The sequence below is a fragment of the Sturnira hondurensis genome, unplaced genomic scaffold, assembly GCF_014824575.4.
Source record: "Sturnira hondurensis isolate 20B ecotype Veracruz unplaced genomic scaffold, ASM1482457v3 Scaffold0006413, whole genome shotgun sequence".
NCBI lineage: Eukaryota > Metazoa > Chordata > Mammalia > Chiroptera > Phyllostomidae > Sturnira > Sturnira hondurensis.
This window is the reverse complement of record NW_028079044.1, coordinates 42,603,556-42,626,090: the sequence shown is the minus strand read 5'-3', so window position 1 is coordinate 42,626,090 and position 22,535 is coordinate 42,603,556. Positions and strand designations below refer to the sequence as shown.

The window sequence follows — 22,535 nt, the reverse complement described above, 5'->3', positions numbered from 1 at the left end:
GTTTGTTCTAAGCTAAGGACCAGAACTCTCCCACGATGCAACTGCATTTGATCTCAATACTGAGAGCATCTTCCTGAGAAGCCCGGCCTCTTCTGAATCTCCAATTCTTCAGTGTTTCCTGTATTTGAGGATCAGGGAGGGAAGAAAGGTCCTTTCTCTTGAGAGGGCCTGTTTCTTTCACATCTGAAGAATATGCTTATGCTTGCTTTTTACACGTGCTTAGTTTAAAGAAACTGGCCAGAAGTCTATAAATCCCTGTAAAAATGAAACCAGAGGTTTTCAAAGTGGGGTGCCTGTGCCAGCAGCATCAGCCCCACCCATGAACTTGTTAGCAAGACACTTTCTTGGGTCCCACCCAGGTGTGCTGAGTCAGAAACTTTAACGAGCCCTCCGAATGATTCCGGTGCCTGCGCAGGTCCGGAAGCCACTGGTCTCGATGCGTGTCACCCAGGAACAGGGAGAGGCCCTTTGAACCTCACCTGGGCAGAGACCCAAAACACAGCTTTCTTGGAGAGATGGCAGTCACCAGCCGCTGGCGACCTAGGGAGGGAAGCGAGTTACCTGAGGCCACCGGAGAGTGAGCAGGGGTGCTAGGCATGGCCTGCAGGTCCCATCCCCACTCTGATGCTCCTCTCTGCAATATTTTATGAACCTCTTTGTAAAGACCCTGGAGAAGCCAGGGCCTATCACTTACTTTTTTGTGTCAAAGATATATGACAACGATGCCCACGTGGCCATTTACAGTGTTTTTAAAGGCTGCACTTGTGATGTCCAGCCTCCCCAAGGTGGAAAACGGGAAATGCGATCGTAGAGGATTTGGAACGGGAGGTGGCTGGGTTGGAACCCTCTTGCCGTGCCCTGGGAGCCGGACAGAAATGAAGGACCAAGAGCAGAGGAAAAGGTTATAAAAATGTTTAGTCTTTGCTTTATTGAGTTACAACAAATGAGCAACAAGTTAGAAAAACTGTTTCTTTCCAAACTCCCTAGCCTTTTCTTTGTGCAGTGTACTCAAATTGGGGAGGGGGGGCGGGCTGCATAATTGAGATCATCTTGCAACATTTACACCAGATATGTCTCCTGGTTTCTCCTCTTTAAAAGTTAGGACTAAGGGAGGAAAAAAGTGCACTCAGGAATCTAAAATTGGCCCAAAACAAACACACCAACAAAAAAAAAAAAACAGTTCATGGTGAGGCTTCAAGCTGAAATCTTGTCAAATACCACACTGAGAAATGGCAGTTAGGAACCGAAATGAAAACCAAAGCGGTCCATCTTTGTACCATCGGGATAGGAAGGTCTCTTTTTGTAGTAATTTCATAAAAGTGAAGATAATGCTAACAGACCTGACAGCCCTTTCTGCGGGTACCCAAAAAGGTGCTTAAAAAGGACAGCCGCCTGCCTCCCCAGGTCTGCCAGCGCTGGCTGGGCCCAAGCCCTGACTGAGAGGCCAGGCCATTGTGGAACCTGTAAGAGGCCACTCAGAAAGCCTTGCGCCTGGCTGCACAGGAAGTCCAAAGGCGGCTGGGGGAAGAAATGAAAATGGATTTGATTCGGAAGATCTGCCATCTGTAAACTCTCTCCAAGTGGAGACTGCCGACTTCTCCCCGAGAAATCTCCTGCCTTTCAAACTGCCTTTAAAAATGAATTCTCCCTATCTAAAATCCAGCAGAGACAATGGCACTAATGCTAACGTTACCCCCTCCCCAAAATTAATAAAACAAAAATAAAAAAGAAGAAGAAGAAGAAAGAAAGAAGCACGCGTGATCAGCCCTCCCTCCTGGAAAAAACCTTCCAACGGTAGTGCTGGAGATGGAAACTGCGCTTGATTAAAAAGGTAGCAAAATCCCCCCATGGTACAAATTGGTTCCAGTAGCACAAGAGGTGGGGGGCGGGGCAGAGGAGCAAACTATTTACAAGGAACCATGGAAAACGCAGTAGTAGGACTTTGGCACAACGAACAATTCCCACCCATCCTCTGGGAGGCGCCTGTGAGAGTCTCTGGGTTCCCGGCAGGGCAGGGACAGGCCAGCTAAGTGGTTCTGCTTGGAGTCTCTGGCCAGGCGGCGCCCCCATGCAGGCCTGGGAGGGAAGCTCTCTTCTTGCTTCAAAGACGGAGCATCCCCTCTGTCAGCAGAGCTGTCCTGACCGACTTCCCTAGAAGATGACAAAACCAGAGACAAGGCGTCAGAAAGATGGCAGAAGGTGGCAGGCAGGGGCTGCCTGTTCCTGGCTCTGCTGCGAACATCCCCTTCCAAAGCCATGGGGGGCGGGGGACAGCAAGACCGGGCGGAGGAGAGACTGACACCCTTCAAATTTGGGCCCCAGTTTAAAGTGCTTCCTGAGCCCAGTCTGACATTATGGGAAGTGCCTGCAGAGTCAGGCTTTTGAACACAGGAGGGCTTTCTGAGCAAGTCAAGGAGGTGACCTGTGACTCTCTCCATGGTTACAAGCCCCCTTTACTATTGCTGTCGAGGCAGCCAGTCACTAGGCTCCTAAAAGGTCCGGAATCAGACAAACCGAGATGCTGGCTCTGACCTTTTCCACTTACGAGCCTCGAGGCTGTGCACACGTGACTGATCCTGTGTAGGGTGTCGTTTCGCTTCTGTAAACCGTGGAAGATGAGAGCATCCATCTCATCGAGTTGTTTTGATTAAACAAGTTAGTATAGGCACTGGCATCTGGAATAGTGCCTGGTACAGGGTACTATATCAGTGCTTTTGTTGTTTCTGTCAGATGGAGTCTTTCCCAAATATGGTACGACATGTAATAATAACCACAACAAGACGGGACACTTTAAGTGTATTTTTAATTTAATGTTTATGTCAACCCTCAGTGGTGTTGCTATTATTAATATTCCTATTTTGTAAGTGAGGAACTGAGCACAGAGAGGCTAAATAACTTGTCCAAGGTCACACAGTTAGTGAGCGGGCGGAGCCAGGCTTCAACCCCAGGCAATCTCTGGAGCCTGTGCTCCTACCAAATGAACAGGGTTTGCCAGGAGTCGGTAAGGAGAAATGTTTCCTTCTCATTTACACTGAAGTGATGAAAACAGCCCCGGGACCTGGTTATGAGTCAAATTGTGTCCCCCCAAAATGCATGTTGAAGCCCCTTAGAGCCCACCTTGGACAGCCCGAGTAATTGCTCCTCCCACACCCAGCCCGAGTCCTACACACACAGCCTCTCCTTGCACGAGCCACCACGTGTGCTTCAAAGGCAGGGCTGGGAGTCCTGTGCACGGGCACACCCCCCCTGGGTGGGTCCACGGAGCACAGCCAGCCTTCTCCCGTGTCCCCAGGGAAGACACTGTCCCCAGCAAACAGGGCCTCTCACCGCCTCTGGAAAGGGGGTTGCTTCTGGTTAGATGTCCACCAGAACAGTCCACCCGAACAGTTCTCGAGGCTCCAGGAAAAAGGCCCAGCGCGGACAGATGGCTGCCGTTCCTCCTTCCCCCAACAGGGAAGCCAGACCCAGGGTCTGCTGGCGGCCGAGCTGTGCTCCGAGGTCAGTTAGGCTCCCGGAACGTCACTATTGCGATTCCTACCCAAGGGGCTGCTGGGAGGGTTTCAGACGAGGGTGCAAGCAGGCAGGTGCTCTAGAAATGTTGCTTCATTTTTCCTCCAGGAAGGCCAGGTGCAAAATTAGGGCCCGAGGTGTAAGCAGACTCCGGTGTGTGTGTGCACATGTGCGTGCACATGAGAGAGTAAACACACTTTCTCCCTCTCTCATAAATGAAACTGGACTCTCTCCCTTCAAGCCGTTAGCAAAAACTCACTTTTTTAGATAAACCTCAAAATTAAGATGGTTGTGTCTCTGGCAATATTTCTGATTCTCCGTAATTTCTTACGGAGGCGAACATGCCTCATTCTCCAACCATAAGCATCAACAAAGAAAAAGCGCGGAATGAAGGTCTTAAAACAAGATCACAAGACTAAAGGGGTGACTTGGAGAATGGGGGACAGAGCCACCTTTTTTTTTTTTTTGCTTTTGCAGAGATTCCCTGATGTCTGTGGAAGCAGGCCTGGCACCGCAGGGCGTGGAGTCTCCTTGGGGCCTTTCCCAGGTGCGCAGCTTCAGCAGGACCAGGCTGGGGGGCGGGCAGTGTGCTCACAGTGAGTTGGGGAGACCCCACTCTGCCTGGAGCACAGGGAGAGGGAGAGGAAGCAGAGGCTGGTTTCTCTACCTGGGCCCAGTCGGAGGGCAGCCAATCCCAGCTTGCAGGCAGGCCACTTCCCTCAAAGGCCTTGTCCCGGATGCCATCAGTTCTCTCTGTTGAGTGTCCCTGGGCTGGGCCTTCCCCGGCACAACTGTCCTCAAATTGCCTGGTTAACTGCNAAATGTTGCTTCATTTTTCCTCCAGGAAGGCCAGGTGCAAAATTAGGGCCCGAGGTGTAAGCAGACTCCGGTGTGTGTGTGCACATGTGCGTGCACATGGGAGAGTAAACACACTTTCTCCCTCTCTCATAAATGAAACTGGACTCTCTCCCTTCAAGCCGTTAGCAAAAACTCACTTTTTTAGATAAACCTCAAAATTAAGATGGTTGTGTCTCTGGCAATATTTCTGATTCTCCGTAATTTCTTACGGAGGCGAACATGCCTCATTCTCCAACCATAAGCATCAACAAAGAAAAAGCGCGGAATGAAGGTCTTAAAACAAGATCACAAGACTAAAGGGGTGACTTGGAGAATGGGGGACAGAGCCACCTTTTTTTTTTTTTTGCTTTTGCAGAGATTCCCTGATGTCTGTGGAAGCAGGCCTGGCACCGCAGGGCGTGGAGTCTCCTCGGGGCCTTTCCCAGGTGCGCAGCTTCAGCAGGACCAGGCTGGGGGGCGGGCAGTGTGCTCACAGTGAATTGGGGAGACCCCACTCTGCCTGGAGCACAGGGAGAGGGAGAGGAAGCAGAGGCAGGGCTGGTTTCTCTACCTGGGCCCAGTCGGAGGGTAGCCAATCCCAGCTTGCAGGCAGGCCACTTCCCTCAAAGGCCTTGTCCCAGACGCCATCAGTTCTCTCTGTTGAGTGTCCCTGGGCTGGGCCTTCCCCGGCACAACTGTCCTCAAATGGCCTGGTTAACTGCATATTTCATCAGGCTCATCAGGACACAGCCGCGGCCACAGTGAACTCCGTGGACCCCTGCTGCCCGCTCCCCGCACTGTGTCTGGCCCACTCAGGACAAATTCACTTTTCAGGCTTACTTATTTATTTTTGAATATCAACGCAATTTTCACCCTGTGGCCTCTTGCTAGTCTCCTGGGTGTCGACTTAGAATCCTACCCCTTGGTCACAGACATTCACCACCTCAGACCCTGCAGCACCAGGCCTGAGCTTCGGGAGGAAGCTGCATGGTCATTGGTCATTGGCCCCTGTCCCGACAGGCACCGCTCAAATGTCTCCACCACGGAGATGCCCCGCCTCTCCCCAGAAACCACTAGCACAGCCAACACACTGCCTCCCACACTGAGCCTGTCCATCTCGGGGACTATGCAGAATGTTGAAAGTACCATCTCCTTCAGCAAAATCTGCTTCTCTCTTACTGTATCCAGGGGGGCACATGAAACAGAATTCCTTCCCCTTGTGATGGCTTTGTTTCTCCTCTTTCATTTCCCCTGTAGGGATCTCCAAAGCCCTTTGCATGCGGAGAGAATAACACTGTATTCCACGAGAAAGGGAGACAAGCACTGTGATAGTGATTTATTATCTTATAAAAGTCAAGTTGCCTTTTATAAGAGGGGGCATGGTCTGATTTTAATAAGAATTGAGATAAGGGAAATACGGCCGCATGGAGGGGGATGAAGCAATCTCCCAGCGACTAGGGAGAAGCCGGCACCACCCCAAATCAACCCGCACCAGGCGCGGATCAACTCTGGCCCAGCAGAAGCTCTTTCCCTAGAGCAGTTGGGGAGTCTCAGGGTTGGGGAACTTGCTGAGGCTTATCAGCTGGGAACATCTCCCCCAGGCTGCTCTCGGGGAGTCTCAAGACAGAAGGAATCAGAGGGGCTGCAGGCCCTTCCTGCCCCTTTTCCATCACAGAATACGATCCAGGGATTCCAACGGAATTTGAGCAAATGGGATCACACCTGAAACTCACTAGGCAGACTCCCGAGGGGGTTACACGTGCGGGCCTGAATCCCAGCTGCACGGCTTCCTAGCTCAACGACCTTGGACGCATCACCTTGCCGGGCCTCACTCTCATCAACAGTCAGCTGAGAGAATCGTGTTGACTTCAGAGAAGTGTTAACACGTGTGAAGTGCGTGAGCAGTGCCTGGCATGGTAAGTGCTCAGCAATGTTACCCCTCATCGCTGCTCCAGGACCTCCACCCCAAAAGTCAGCTTTGAAAGACCGGAAGCAGATGGCCAAGTTCTCGTCTGTATAGAGAAGAGTGTGCAACTTCAGAGTCAGGTCCATTGAGCAGGTGCTGATGCTAATGCTGGCCCCTGTGTAGGGGGCTTCACTTATATTATCTCACTTAATCCTGACAACAGACAACCGTATTGGTAAGCGTTATGGGCTGAATTACGGCCCTCGCTCCCTTGCGAAGCCCTAACCCCCAACGGCTGCATTTGGAGATGGCGCCTTTAAGGGGGTAATTAAGGTTAAATGAGGTCACTGGGTGGGGCCCTAACACAGTAGAGCTGGTGTCCTTATAAGAGGATGTGCATACAGAGAAAAGGCCATGTGAGGACACAGAGGGAAGGGTGCTGTCTTCAAGCCAAGGAGAGAGGTCTCACCAGCAACCAACCGTCCTGGCACCTTGACCTTGACCTATCAGCCTCCAGAACCCTGAGAAAACACACTTCTGTTGTGTGCGCCACTCAGTCTGTGATGTTCCGTTATGACAGTCCTAGTTGTCTATACAGCAAGTGTTAGGGTTGTGGGAACTTACCGACACAAGTATAAAATAAAACGTCTAGGCAGGTGGCGGTCTAGATATTTCCCACCACCCACTCCCCACTGACCACGAGAGCAGAAAGGCCTGAACACCCGGGCATCTGCACATGCCTTTCCTTCTGCTCCTTCCCTGACTGTCCCACAGGCTCTCAGACTTGCTCTATGTACGGGGTCATCTGCACAGAGTCCCACACAGCTGTCTTTACTAGTGAGTCAGGGAAGTTTCATGAGAAAATCTGATGACATGCGAGTGGACCTGACACTCTGGCTCTATCCCTGCATGTCTGTGACAGTGGGAACGCAGGCAAGTCAAAGCCACAGGAGTCCCCCGATGTGTTCTGTTCCCTCTGGCCTCAGCGCCTTAAGAGTATATTATTCCTTCTGCCTGGAACCTTATGGCCCCTTCTCGCCTTCCCTAACTTCTGGGCAACCTTTTATATTTCAGTTCATCCAGCACCTGTTCAGAGAGGCCTTCCCTGACCCCTTAAAATAGCTTAAATTCATTTATTCTGTATTCTGCCAGCACCATGACCCCTTCTTTCAAGGACAGCATAGCAACGTTTGCTTTTTGTTTGATGGAAGACTGATTAAAGCTTTGTTCCCCATTACAGAGGGGGCTCCGTGGGGGCAGGGATGTGCTGGGCACACTGCCTTCCAGAGCCAGGCACACTTCGGCAGCCCATAAATACCCGCTGGACAAATGAGCCAAGGTCCTTATCACGAACGTCACTGAACTAGCTCCCACCTCTCCTCAGAGCCTGCATCCTTCCTCTGAAAAATGAGGGGCATAGCTTTCATAATTCTTAAGTTGCTTTGAGCTCCCCAAGGCACAGGGAGAATTCCTAGTGTGAGAAGCTCCAGCACTAGGTAAATAGCAGTTAACTCTCCACTGGGTACCAGGACAGCGAGGCTGCTCTCAAGTCCCTGAAAAGCATCGCCCAGGAAATACCCCATGACCCAGTCCCCAACAGACACTTCCTCAAGCTGCCCATACACTCGGAAAGCAAACGGTCCCCCACTCCTCTCTCTGACTGCTGTCATTGATGGGACCAATGAGTGATGGGGAAAAAATGAGAAGCAAAAGGATGGAAGTACCAGATCCTGGGTAACTGAGGGCCAACTATCTTTGTTAATTCTTAGGTTAGTTCCGTGAGTCGTTACTGCGCATCTGCTCGGGGTCAGGCCCTGGGGAGTCAGAAATTAATGGAATATGGTCCCTGCCTTCAAGGGCTGTTGGGGAGAAACGGAGATAGATAACTAGAACATTTTTATCCATGTACTCATGCATCCAGCCATCCATCCACTCTCCGTCCATCCATGTAAATCTCTGTATTTGGACCGCTGATCTGAACAGTGTGGGTGCCTACGGAACCTGGATCCTGCATTGCAGGCAGGGTGCAACACTTGGGAGCTGTGAGTCTTTTAAGCCAGGTGGACTATGGAAAATATTTTTTTCCTGACATTTCACAAAACTGATCTCTTTCCCAAAGCCACCCCTGATTATCAGGTGATGGATTTGTCAGAAATCAGGAGGCAGCAACACAGTGAATGAATGTGTGCATTACTCGCCACTCCCACACAGAGTTAAGAAATGACCACGTGCTATTGGTTCGGCCGGGTGGCTTGGGTGGCATCACTGTCGGGGAGGCGGTGGGCCCTGGTGGCTGGGCCAGGCAGGAGCCTGACAGACGAGAGGATGGCCTCCAGGCTCCACCAGCTGAGGAACCCCGGGCAAGTGTCTCTGGGCCCCAGTTCTGTGAAATGAGCCGGACCCATCTCTTAGGACTGCCTCGAAGTTTATTTGAGTCATCAACATACCTAGAAGAACCCTGAGCACACGGCACACACAGATGAATAGAAACTCTTAGTAGAGTAGCGGTCGGACTGCAATATTCCATCTGGCCAAACAGCAAGGCATGTATGTCTGATAATGTCTAGTTCAAGTATTCTGACTCATTTTTTAGGAAAGGAGAAATGTGTTTTTCAGCCCCTCCCCAGGACAAGTCTCTCCATGGATGGCTCGATAATTGTTTGGACCCAGAACCTGAGTCAGGATAGCCTGATTCAAGGCCTGGGAAGGATTCCTTATCTGTGTTTAACTTCAGGGCAGAGGAGGGCCTAGACCCAGGCGAACACAGATGTGAGCCTGGCAAAGCAAAGTGTCAGCCGGAGGAACCAACCGGGGATGTGCGTGACTCCCACAGAGGAGACCCACCCTAGAGTCAGCCACTCGTCCGAGTTCCTAATCTCTCGCAGGCGTGCCTCACGTAGCACCTCTCCTGAAGTCAAACCGTGCGTTATCTTCAGGGTGATTACATGTATAACAGCTGAACTCAACTGCGGGTTCCTGAACAAACGTGTATTTAAATAAAGGCATCATTGAATAGTTATACATTTCAAGAGACCCACGAGTTTGGTTCATACAAGCTGTGAAGAAATTTGGAAAGCTTTTTCCCCTGAGCTAAAAGGTCCGGGAGGCCACCACCAGGGCGGCCCCTTCCTGAATGCAACGGCACCTCCGAAATATCGGGCAGCCTACGAGGGACAAGCGGTGCCGCCAGGTATCGAGTGGATCCTGGCATCTTGTTTAGGAATATTTGCAGGACACACTAGTGGTGTTTATGAAAAATAAACATCAAAAAGGCTTTCTGGGTGTTCCCAGTTCTTTCGGGAGACAGCAAGTCCCTGCATCTCTGAGTCATCTAATGTTAACTCAAAAGTCATCTCCCAAAACCCTAGGTATGCCCCTGTCCTGTACCCCGGAGGGGAGGGCAACCAGGGGATACCAGCGCAAGTCAGAAAGGAAGAGGCGGAGCCGAGAGTGGGAAGCGGGAGGCTCTGGGGTGGGACCGGAGGGCTGGCTGGGGCACGGAGGTGAGTTCTCTAGAGTTTCTGAGTCTCGGTCCCTGGGTTTATGAAAGTGTAAAGAGCTTATCCCCCAGGCTAAGGGAACTGGACAAGACCCCGGCGGCCAGAGCACCCAGCTCAGCCTCCACTACTCAGAAGGCTCTGCTCCACCCTCCTCTCTTTCTTCCCAGAGCTTCTCCCTGTGGTTCAAGCACGGCTTCATCTTCAGCTTTCCCTGGGCCTCAGGGGAGGGTCAGGCACAGTGCTGGCTGACCCAGATGGGCATTTTCAACCCAGACGGGTGGTGGTAGCTTGGGAGAGAAGGGGTGGGGACAGGTGGCTGCAGGGGCCTCTGGGGAGCTACCACCCACAGACAACCTCCCACTTGGTGAAGGGCACTGGGAAGCCCCACCCGAGCTCACTCAGGGTTACAGGGACACTTGGCGTCCTTATACTCAAGCTCAGCAAATACGGTTAGTTCAGAATAGCTTGTGCCAGCTGTGGGACCATCAGGCCTCCTCACTGTTTGCCTTTCCTCATCATTAACTCAATCCTCACACTTGACTTTCAGTCTACACCAAAGCCCCTTTTGGTTTCTCAGTGGCACTGTTCTTTTTTCCTGTCTCTGGACCTTTGCCTTGCCTGTTCCTTCTCCTTGAATCACTCTTTCCCTTGTCTGTGTACTTAGCTAACACCTTCCCATCCACTAGCCCTTGAGTCAGATGTCCCTTCCTCCAGGAAGCCTTCCCTGACCCCCAGCCGGGGTGCCCCTCCTGGATGCTCCCACACACAGCTGTTCATGTCTCTGTCACAGCCCAGATCACCCTGGCTAGTAAACGGGAGACCGATTTCCTCTGTCCTCAGCCTGACTGAGCTCCTCGTGAACACGGACGGCGCCATCTGTCTTCTCCATCACATTCTCTCCAATGCCTAGCACAGCGAGGGGCCCACAGTAGCTGCTCAGGATGCATTTGTCGAGTTGGACTGAACTCTGCTGCCTAAAGCAATCACGTAGAATTATATCATGTGCCAGAAAAGGCCAAGGGCAGAAGCCAGGGAGAGCTGGGAGCTTTCAGGCAGATTCCAATTGGACAAAAAAAACATTGCTCCTCTATTTTATGTGAGAGATAAAGGCTGGACTGGTAAGGTTTTACAAGAGAGTGGCCAGACAGAGGTGGGTAGTTGGTGCCATTGGTGGCACCAGGAACCTATGCCGCTCTTCCTGTCATGCCCCTGCCCCTCTGGGCTGCACCCTCCCCCCAAACCCATTACTACTTCCTCCCAAAAAGTCAGAGGAGGAAGACTTGAAGACATTCTGTGATTGGCTGCTTATTAAATTGCTCTTTTCATAGCCAATGGAACTGGCTAAAACCAGGTTTCAAGAAGACTGGATTTTTTTGCCAGGTGCCTCGTTACTGCATAAATGAGTGAGCGAGTCACGCGGCCACGAATAAAGAGGCAGGGCGATTTCCAGGGCTCCCTTTGGGACCCTACCAACCATTCTGGAAGTCCTCACTGTTTATTTGACTTTCAGAAGATGACTCTGGGTTGGTTGGGGGAGGAGCTTCTGTTGCCTTTTAAGTGACCCATCAGGGAGCCAACCCAGGCAGACTGTGAATGGAGCACATTCCCCCTGGGCTCATGGGTACCTTTCCCTCCTGAATCCCACCCCCAGCTCTGACTCCCTTCCCACCGCACCACCAAGCAAGCTGCTGCTCCCAGGCCTTGATTTGCACAGGCTTCTTGTGAAGCACAAATACCAAGGGCTTGGGTGGCATGTCCCATTATGTGGATGACATGGCCATTAGTCACCATGGTAACCTCCCTTCCCAGAGCTCTGTGGCTCTACAGGCCTCATTTACACCAGTCTCTTCCAGAGCTGAAGGGGTTTGGGGACCCAAGTGGCCCAGTTAGGAGCGCCTCCTGTCCACCACGCCTATGCAACTACCCGGCCTTCCAGGTTAAATAAAACGACCCCACATCTCTAGCCAGTAAACTTAGACACTTACTCTTCAAAAGTCCAAAAAGAAAAGAAGAAAAGATAAAGAAAGAAGGAAAACGGAAAAGACACATCCTTTCCATCTTTTTTCTTCTTACAGTAGTGAACACAAAACAGGGGGTTACAACTGCAACCGGACTTTACACCAATTTGGCCCCCAAGGATGGTGTCCGGGCAGGCCACTTGCCACCGTTCTGTCACCCATCCGCACAGTCTCTCAAATGACATGAACTGTACCATCCCATTTTTCATCCTTAAGAAACCCCCATCATCTTTGTCAACATTTCTGTCCCCTAAAAACCTCTCCTGACTCTAGCAGCAGAAAGGAAGAAACCCAGCACCCTCCTCTAGCAGCCCCGGGGGAAACAGGCACCACTCGTTACCTGTCTAGGCCTGGCCGGCCTCCGCGGGGACGCTGTCGGAGTCCGAGTCGGCCAGCTCTGTGGCACCTTCCGTGGCAGTCTGACTCCAGCTGTCCGACCGGTCGGAGACGGCGTCCTCCTCGCCAACCGTCACCTCCACCCAATCCACAACGCCCGACTCCTCGTTTTCGCCGTTGCCCTCTGACCTGTCCAAGGCGGCCTCTGAGGGCTTTGCTGGCAAACCGTCTTTTGCTGGCTCGCTGCCCACTTTCACCCTGGGCACCAGCTTCTCCAAGTCCTCTTCGTGGGGCTTTCTGGGGTCCTTGTGGTACTGCGGCCCCACCTCGCTCCCGTTCTTTGGGCTCTCAGTGACCACGGCTTTAGCTGCCTTCCTCGACAGGATGTCGTAGCCGTGGTCCTCCGCTACGTGCTGCTGCTGGTACTGCTCCAGCCACTTCAAGGTCCCCGTTTTCAGCAAGCATCTGTTCTCCTTGAACCAACGCACAATTTCAGTCCGGACCAGGCCGGTCTTTGCTGCTAACTGGTCGTACTCCTGTGGTGTAGGCCACTGGGTTCTTGCAAACGTGCTCCTCAGGAGATGGACCTGTTCTTGACTTTTTGTGATTGCTGGTGAAGGGCTGGGCAGAGAGCTGACCAATTGGGCACTGGAGAGCTGGTCGAGGCGAGACAGAGCACCATTGGGAGCCACCGCATCCTGGCCTTTTTTCCCAGACCCCATGGAATCCAAGACTGCTTGTTCCATGCTGTCCCGAAGCTTCCGTCTCTCTGAGAACCAGGAGTCGACCTCCCTCCTGCTCAGCTTGGTCTCCACCCTTAGCCGATCTAGTTCTGCTTGGGTTGGAAAAGAGCTTTTCAAAAAGCTGTCTTCCAGGATTTTGACCTGACCCTGTGTTTTCTCTTTGAACTTCTGTGGGGCAAAGTCTGGGTAGGCATGGTACGTGCGGCCGTGTCGGGTGGCCGCAATGGCCAGCTGGTCTTTGGCAAGGGATTCGCTGGTGATGTGGACAATGCCCCTTTGACACCGATACCGGTGGTCACTGAACCACTTCTTGATCTCGCTCCTGGCCAGGCCGGTCAACTCGATGAGCCGGTAGACCTCAGCATCATCCGGGAACTGGCTCTGAAGAAAGCTCGCCTTGAGATGGGCTATCTGCTCCTTCGTCTTCTTGCGGTCGCTGGCTGGAGTCAGCACCGGGCTGGACAGCTTGGGCGGGGGCTCTGGCACCTGAGCAATGTGTGGACGCTTGGGCTCGGGGGCAGCTTGGGGAGCTGCTAAAGGTCTCTTCTGGCCATGGTTGGTCACACCGGCCACAGCAAGAGTGATAGGGGAGCAAGACACGGTTGTTGGCCCGCTGGTTACCTGCGTCAGCACCAGGTTGGTCTGGCCGAGGATCTGACATGGCACAGCTGTTTGCAGGATGGGTTGTGGCATCTTGGTGGGGGCCAGCTGGGTGGGCAGCACAGTGATTGTCGGGGGGACTGTCTGGATGGTGCCATTAAACATCTTTTTCCGGGCCTCCTCCACTTCCTCTGGGGACCAGCTGATACCGTGCTTTAGGCGCTGGGTGGCAAACCAGATTCTGATGTGCTCTTCTGGGTGTTTGGAAGCAGCTGTCAGCCAGGACAGCTCTGCCTGGGTTGGGTAAGGGAACTTGTTGAAAGAGTTGATCATGGTGGCGTTTGTGTCCAGTGCAGAATTGTATTTGGTAGTATTCAGTGGGACGGGGACCTTGGGGACAAGGTTGATATTTGGTGGGAGCTGGACAGAAGGCATGACGTGTCCTAACTCCTGCAGCAGCTCCACGCCTCCGAGTCTCGAGAGGATCTCAGCTGCGTCTGTCACCAGGCGGGCAGTCCCTTCCACATGGTTCTCGGGGGCGGCCTCCTCAGGCTTCTTGGGCACCTTCTTGGCATCGGCTTTTGGTTTCCCTGGCTTCATGATGGGAGTTTTACTCACCGAGATCCCAGGGTCACCGTCACTGCTTGCAGGGCCACTGGTGGTGACGGACACGACGTGGTTGGTGGCTTCGATGGATTGTTCCAGGACAGTTTGACTATTGCGCTTGATTAACTTCAGCTTAAAGTTGGTCTCCCCGGGGTGGAACTTGGAGTTATGGTCGGACAAGGAGTCGTACTTTTTGGTTGTGAAGTTGCACTCGGCGCACACGTAGAGGGGGTTCAGGATCACGTTGGGGTGCTGCATGTCCACGTGCTCCGTGAACTCATTCAGGTTCTGCGTGGAGTAGGGGCAGTATTTGCACTCGTAACCGCCCTGGAGCTTTTTGGACGGGTTCTCCCCTGTCGATTTCACCTCTATCACTTCATTTTCTTTGGAAGGGTTTTCAGGCTCTGCTGCCCAGTTATCCTTGGCCGCGTCCGGCTGTGGCGTGCTGATCCCTTTCTCTTTGGCCCTGTCTCCTTCCCCGGGCACATCTTGTTCTAGCACTTGCGATGTCCGCACCATGCACGGGGTTGTCGATTTTCGTTTGCTCGCCATGTCGCCTGTCTGTGTGTGATGGCTTATCTGGGGGTGAGGATGGGGGCGGGGCCCGTAGGGAAGAGGCTGTGAAATTTTTGGAACAAATAAGGTCAAAGAAAGGCTCTTGGCTTTATCCCCCTCCAGTGACTTTGGCTTCTCTTCAATGCTGAAGTCTAGTGTTTGAGTTTCCAGAATGATCTCAGCACAGAAAACTGTAACTGCTCCAACCATGAAACACAAGAGGCAGCATCATATCTGTGGAACAAGAATAAAGATGGGGTCAGTGTTTATTAACAAGGCAAAAGAAACTAGCATTTCTTTCTTTAAAAAAATAATTTAAGCTCTTCACATGAATTTCTTTCTTTCTTCCTTCCTTTTTTTTAATCCTCACCTGAGGAAATATTTGTTGATTTTAGAGAAAGAAGGGGGGGGGGAGAGTGGGGGGGAAAGAGAAAGAGAGAGAGATCAGTTGCCTCCCCTACCCATACAGACTAGCAATTGAAACTAGAACCTAGGAATGTGCCCTGACCAGGGGTCAAACCCACAACCTTTTGGTGTATGGGATGGCGCTCCAACCACCTGAACTTTCTGAGTTCAGGGCAACCAGCATTTCTTTCTGAGTTGCAGTCATGACCCATCAGAACTGGCACCCAGAGCAAACACCCAGGTAAGCTCCGAGTGGGTGCACATAAAAATGACAGATCACATTCTCACATTCTTCCCTTCCCTTTCCTTCCCTGGGCAGGGAAGTGGGAACTGGCCCAAAGCAAGCAACGGAAGCTGCAGCCCGCTTGTTCACATTGAGAGACAGATGCACACAGAAAAGCAACACAAGTACTGAGGTCTTCTGCCGTGGTGGGTAGAGTGGGGGTGGGAAAATTGCAGGTGAGATGTGGCTGGGATCTCAAGCTGCTTTAACTGCCGGTACATCAGAAGCAAGACACTTTCCTGGGGCCCGCAAGTGGCATTTGTATGGGCATTAGAAAGCAGATATGAATTTCTGTCTTGTCATAAAATTGAAATCACTATAGGTAATATAGGAAATGCACTGAAGTATAAAGGAGAAAAAAATCACCCCAATATTATAGTTTCTTCATTTCCTTCATTTCACTTGAAAGGTTCCCCATTTCTATAAATATGGAGCAAAGCAATGATCTAAAAATGGCTGCATGATGCGACATTGTAGAGATATACCATACAGAATACATTTAGCCCTTCAGCTTTTGTTGGACATTTATTTCCAATTTTTGGCTCTTCTCCACAAAAGTGAAGCTGACACCCTGAGTCCTTACTTCGGATCACCACTCGTGGATGCATGCTTAGAAACAGAAGCACTGGGTCAAAGAGAACCACGGTTGAAGCTCTCTTGACTCAGAAGGCAGAGTCTTTGTGCCAGCGAGCCTCTTCCCCCTCCAGCTTACCACTCAACCTTTGTGAACTATTATCATGAAAAACCCTTGCTGATGATGTAGGTTAAAACTGTTTTAATATGTTTTTGTCCTTTTCCTTTTTTAAAAATTGTATTTTCCTCATTATGTTATTCCAGTTGTCCTGATTTTACTCCCGTCCCCCCTCCACCCAGTACCCCCCACTCCCTCAGGCAGTCCCCACACCATTCTTCACGTCCATGTCCATGGGGCGTGTGCATAAGTTCACTGGCTACTCCATTCCCTGTACTGCACTTCACGTCCCCCTGGCTATTCTGCAACTACCTATTTGCACTTCTAATCCCCTCTTTTGTCCTGTTTCTTGATTGCTACTAAGGGTGACCGGTTTTCAAAGACTTACTTGCCATTTGTACTCTCTTTGTGAAGTGTCTGTTTATGTCATTTTTACGGTGTGAAGCTCAGTGGTTTTAGTATTGATTTGCCAGGCTTCTCTCTATATCAGGAATATCAGTACTTTATTGGTTGCAAAACTTTCCCAGTCCTTCATTTTACCTTTTAGTTTTTTTACACGGTGCTTTTCACGTTTCACACGTGGAATGTGAAAATTTTAAGGTAGTGGGTTTATCAATCTTTTATGGTTTCTTTCATCATAATTTCATATCCAGAAAGTAATTCCCTGCCTTGATAGCCAAGACGTATTATTTTGTGTTTTCTTCAGAGTGTTTTAGCTTTATTTTTTACATGTAACTCGTCTAGAATTGAACTGATCTTGAGTTAAGCTGTAAGACACACCTGTAGCCATTTTCTTAAAAGTTACCAATGACCTCATGAGCCTGTCGTATGTACTGTTCTCACGAATTTTTGAAACTCTCTTTGTATTGCACTACATTTGTATATACACTAGGGTGTTTCTGGGGCACTATTCATGCATCTTGTCCAGCCATTGGATCTACGATGCTTCACTAATTGTTTCGTAGATTAGAGCGTGCCTTGGTGTCTAGCGGGGTGAGGTCCTCCCTGTCGCCCTTCTTTTGCAAAACAGTTCTGGGTTCTTTTGATCACCCATTCACACACATCAATTCTCATGCATCAGAACCATGTGCAAAATCAAACAGAATTTTGATTGTGACTGCACTAAACAAATACTAATTTGGGAGCCCAGGTACAGTTTGTTTATTGGGGGTAGGATATGTTAACAGAACCCAGCCTGGGGAGCGGAGGGGCTGGGCCACACGGAGCACCCCGATGCGTGGGCTGATGTAGCGTGGGGCTTTCATTTTGTGGCTGGAGGAGGGAGAAGGGTTTTAAAAGAAAGGCAGCTGGCATCCGGGGCTAGGGGGGTGGAGAAGATGGCATATCCCCTCCTGCCCCTCTCATTGCCTTGGGTTTCGGTCCCACTGGCAAGAGTGTTCAAGGCAGGAAGTGACGACTCAGTTTCACGAGCTACTCTGGGGGACTCGGGGCGCACAAGCATCGCTTAGGGGCTTGTGGCGGAAAAAAAAATGGAGGGCCGGATATTTTACTGACTTGTCTGTTGTTTGTCTCTCCCTCTAGAACTGTGCTCCCGGCATGATATGGCAGCCGCATGTGGCTCTTTCAATTAAATTAATTCTTAAAAACCCACATTCTCAGTCACACTAGTCACATCTCAAATGCTCGAGAGCTGCGAGTGGCTGGCAGCTGCGGCTTTAAACAGTGCAGGGCGTCGCTGTCACTGAGGGGCGCTTCACTGAACGGGGCTATTCTAGGACAGAAACGCCACAGACCCAGAGACCTTTCTGGGTTTCCCCAGAGCCCAGAGCAGCACCAGGCACACAGCCCGCTCCCCACGGACGCTGGCTGCACAATGCCATGAGCGGAAGAGTCGCTGCCTCGTGGACGCTGCGGCTGACGCAGAGGGGCGAGGTACAGACGCACCTCGCCTCGGTGCTCCGGGATGTGCATGCACGTGTCTGTGTGCACGTGTCTGTGTGCACGTGTGTGCACATGCACATGCATGTATGTTTGTATGTGCTGGGCCACGTATGCGTGGAGGAACTCTCTAAGGGGAAGGAGCCCCACGGGGCGGGGGTCCTACTGAAACAGCAGAATGGGACTAAATTTGTACCCAGTAGCCAAGAAGCTTGGGCATTCAAATTCTAGCGTTTTAAAGGGAGGGAGCAAAGGGAGACTTTTCTCCTGCAGAACAAAGACATCAACTAGGTGGAAGTGGGTGGAGGGGAGAAAAGACCTTTCTTACACAAGTCCCCATGACTAGAACGATTTAAATCTGTTGATAAGTAAGGCTGAGAAAGGAGCCAGATCGAGGGGAGACATCTTACTTAAAAGCTTCCCAATGTTCCCCCAAACTGTGGTTCAGAATAAACAGTATCTTCTAAAATTTAATTGGCAACCAGGAATCCAAACCACAGCAGACTGAAAAGAAGGAACAACGAAAAGACAGGGGAGAGAAAGGGGGGAGGGCTCCGGAGACACCAAGCCTTTCAAGAATCATCCCCTGGCGTCCCACTGGGGGGCTGCGAGAGCCACTGCCCTCGGGAGAGGAGTCTTGGTCTGTGGAGCCGCAGAGAGAGCGGTGCCTGTTGTTTTGGAAGTCTGCGAGCCACCGGTGAGGTCAGGACCAGCACCACAAGGTTCACACTAAGCAGCATGAAGACTACAGTGTTTCTGGCAAAGTCTGCAGGTTCAGTGTATGCTGGTCAAAGTTGGCAAAAAAAAAATGAACAGCCAGATGAATGAATGTATAAAACGCATGTTAAACTCCGACGCAGCCCCTTCTGTGCTGTGTGGTGAGTGTCGCAACAGACCAGCTCTGCGTGCTGGGTCTCACCCTGGGCCAGCTTCCCAGCGCATCTGAACTGGGCACAGGTGCATCCTGGGCCAACCTGCTAACGCTCCCCTTAAAGGACTTCAACATATGAATTTTGGGGGGGGACACAATTCAGCCCATAACAGCTGTACCACCTAAATACCCCCCTGATAGCACAAAAATGACTTATGCACACTGTCAACAGACACCAACCAAGCCCCTGTGAATGCTAGACACAGTGCTAGATGCTGGGGATAAGGAGTGAACAGACAGGAATCTCTGCTCTTGCGGAGCTCAAGTTCATGAGGATTACAAGCAGAGACTGGACGGCTGGCAGACGTCGTGGAGAAAAGCCAAGCAGAGAAGAGCATATGGGTGTGCAGGGGGGGGCCTGTGATTTTCGGCAGGGAGCCCAGGGACTGCCCCCGTGAGAAGGTGGCGGCCAGCCTTTGGATGTGCACAGACATAAGGAGGGGGAGTTTAAGAAACACAGAGGGGCTGCAGTTCACTCGGTAGGACAGGCTGGCTAACGGCTTGACCGGGAAAGAAACGTTCTCAGAAATAAAATGGCCACGGCTGTGCTGAACTCAAATTCTCCATCCTTGGTTGACAAGTCTGCAGAACCATCGTGCAAAGCAGCTGTGTTTAGCCTCAATGTACAGAAGAAAGGACCCAGGCCAGGGAGGCGCAGTGCCTTGCCCCTAGTCACATGGCTGGTTCACGGCACAGCTGGGATTTGGACAAAGTCTGATCAAACTCTCAGCACACCACGTGGCCGCAGCTGGGTAACAAACAGTTAAGGTAACAGGCCTTCAACAGTGGGGTAGGGTCCTACTAGGCAGAGAGAAAGGTACAGAGACTCCAATCACAGTGCTCCCAGGCAGCAGAGATTGCTCCTAGCAATTGCTCCTAGCAAAAGCAAGGAGCCATATGAGGAATGCTGAGGCCTGGGGCTCAGGGGCAGGGCATGAGGGAAGAGTGGGGAGGAGGCTGACACTCCGGCTGGGCCAGACCTTGACGGGTCTTGAGTGCCGCACTAAGAAGTTGGGATTTCATTGTGCTGGCAGCAAAGGCCTTTCAGGCCCGGTCATGCGAGCAGCAGGGTCCTGAAGCCGGGGTGTGGGAGGCAGGAAGAGAAGGTGCATCCGTGAAGGTGGGAGTCCCCAAACCCAGCAGATGAACAAACATTGCAACTAACCCCGAGTTCAACAGTCAGGGCCCCACGCTGCTAAGAGACACTCTTCTCTCCAGCCTCCAAATGCGTCCTTTAAGTAGGTACTGGGGATTCTTCGCTTAACACCTGGAACTTTCTCACGTGCAGTTGGGACTTCCTTCCCCACCGAGGAATGGCTGGATGCTTTGGGTTTAAATGTGGCAAAACTGTCCTTTTAGCCATTTTCCAAATGACAACAGCTAACATTCACTGAAGGCTTAGCATATACCAAGTACTAAGAGTTTCACTTCTCAAAAACTGTGTTCAGATATTGAGGCTCAGAGAGGTTAAGGAGCTGGGCAAGGTCGCACAGCCTAGAGCCATGCAGCTGGGAGACAAGCTTTATGTGCAGACAAGTTGCCTGGGGGTCTTGCTAAAACACAGCTGCTCATTCAGTAAGTCTGCGTTTCTAATAAACTTTTCCTGCGAGGATGGCGCTGCAAGGTGGAGCATACTGACAGTCTCTCTACACCTCCCCAAGTAAGCCCTTCCCAAGGCCACGCCCTTGGCCTTCCCCATCCCCACCCTCATTTCCATAGGCAGGGTGGTAGCATTTCCTGACCTTTCCCTACAAGTGGCCTGTGACCCTCAGGGGGAGGAAGCATGGGTCAGACCAGACCCTGAAAACCCTTCTCAAGGTGGCTGAAACACACCCTGGCTGTCAGATGAGGGAAATGTCTTAGGGCTTGACTGCTATAGGCAGGTATCTGGGGAATCAGACATCAGAAATTCCCCAAGGCCAGTGGGTCGGGTCTTCAGCCCAGGGAACTCAGAGGTCAGGGCAAGTGGCAGAGCCTAGACCCTGGGGGCTGCTAGGGCCAGCGTCTTGCCTGCCACCGGGGGGGGGGGGGGGGGGGGGANGCGGCCGCGCATGTGAGGCTCTCGGAAGTCACACCTTGGGGCTTTGGGGGAATGGGCACTTCTCATTTCAGAGCCTGTTACCGGGCCGTCAGAGGAAATAACAGGGCTCTCCTGGAGCTTTCAAAGGAAGCACGTTGTCGAGACATCAAAGCCAGAAAGGATGCTTTTAGCTTTGTTGGGTCTTCTGACGGAGCTGTTAACAGATTCCACCCCAGTTCATCGAGGGTAGATTCCTCGTGCATGTGTGAGACTGTTCCTTTATGCTTTAACATCACCACACATCACGCTCTCGGCCCCTAGGAAGGAATTCTGACAGCTGGGGGCTGGGCTGGAGAAAGGAACTGGATGCAGGGGTCCCGGGCTTTGTTCTCAGCTCGTGGCCACGCAGCTTTCTCTTCATTGGTCTCTGTCATTGCCTCCCGTTTTCTCATCTGTTAAATGGGAATTTCTTTTGAAAGGTCATCGGTTACCCTGAGTTAAGTCCTGACTTTACTGATTTCTCCCCAGCCTGCTTTAAATCTAAACTTGAATTTCAGGGTAGGCCTACAGTGTGGCTCCCAAATCACCAGACACCACCTGGAAGGCTCAGTCACCATACTCACACCTGAGCCCCGGTCTAGACTTATTCGACCCAAACACCAGGAGCAGGCCCATGACTCTGAAATCCTAACAAGCAGCCACGTGGTCTGGTGGCCTCAGCAAGAGGCCGCCACTTGCCTGCTCCTGATTCTGAAATGGTGGGCCCAGGTCAACTCTGTGCCACGAAGATGGGCGGTGTTCCCAGCTTGTATTCCACACGGACACTGAAACTAGAAACGCCCTGGCTGGTGTGGCTCAGTGGATTGCGTGCCAGCCTGCGAACTGAAAAGTCAAGGGTTCAATTCCCAGTCAGGGCACGTGCCTGGGTCGTGGGCCGGGTCCCCAGATGGGGGTGTGTGAGGGGCAACCTATCTATGTTTCTCTCACACGTCGATGTTTCTTTCCATCTCTTTCTCCCTCCCTTCTGCGCTCTCTGAAAATAAATAAAATCTTAAAAAAAAAAAAAAAAGGAAACTAGCAATGAGCTCAGGCTCCCTGTAGTCCCAAGGGCTGTGACAAGCCAGAGGATGACGCAGGAAGGGAGAGGAGTGTACAGAATCATGACGGCGGAAGAGAATGGAGCAGAGAACACTGGGTGCTGGATACGGAGAAACCTTTAGAAACAATAGGGACCACAGCAGTGGAGTTGGTGGTTGGGGGAGGAGAGCTTTAGGAGGCCATTTCCTGTTACCTGTGCCTGTGCTTAGTTTTTATTGCTCAGTTGCTCAGACAATTAAAAAAAAAGGAAAGAAAAGCAGGGCTGGCGGATCTGGTTACGTGGAAGCAGAAAAATGCAGTTCTAAGATACTGTTTACATGCATAATCTTTACTATTCCCACAAGACCAACAGATGGCTCTGAGCTCCATTTCACGGGTGAGGAGACTGAGGCTTGGAGAGGCTAAATGGGCTGCCAAGGGGGCGGAGCCCAGCACTCCTGCCTGCACTGCACACCACTGCCTGGTCCCTGGAACACGTAGTTGGTAATTGTTGTTCATTCCATTTCCCGACACTGAGTCTACAAATTAGATTTCTCCAAGTTCCGAGGGGCTTTCCCCCTCTGGGAGCAGCCAAAGGAGGAACATTTTAATTGATTT

The 22,535-nt window shown here is 51.5% G+C and overlaps 1 protein-coding gene across 1 annotated transcript in view; it reads right to left on the bottom strand.

Moving 5' to 3' along the window:
- Positions 1–897: 897 nt before the first annotated feature.
- The window catches only part of ZHX2 (zinc fingers and homeoboxes 2), a 137,673-nt gene continuing 116,035 nt past the window's right edge, over positions 898–22,535 (bottom strand). Inside the window, exons 3-4 of the mRNA XM_037048466.1 lie at positions 12,112–14,845; positions 898–2,151 (exon numbers count right to left, since the gene is read on the bottom strand). Coding sequence (XP_036904361.1) covers positions 12,116–14,821 — 2,706 coding nt within the window. The 5' untranslated portion in view covers positions 14,822–14,845 and the 3' untranslated portion in view covers positions 898–2,151; positions 12,112–12,115. The remainder of the gene's footprint in view (positions 2,152–12,111; positions 14,846–22,535) is intronic.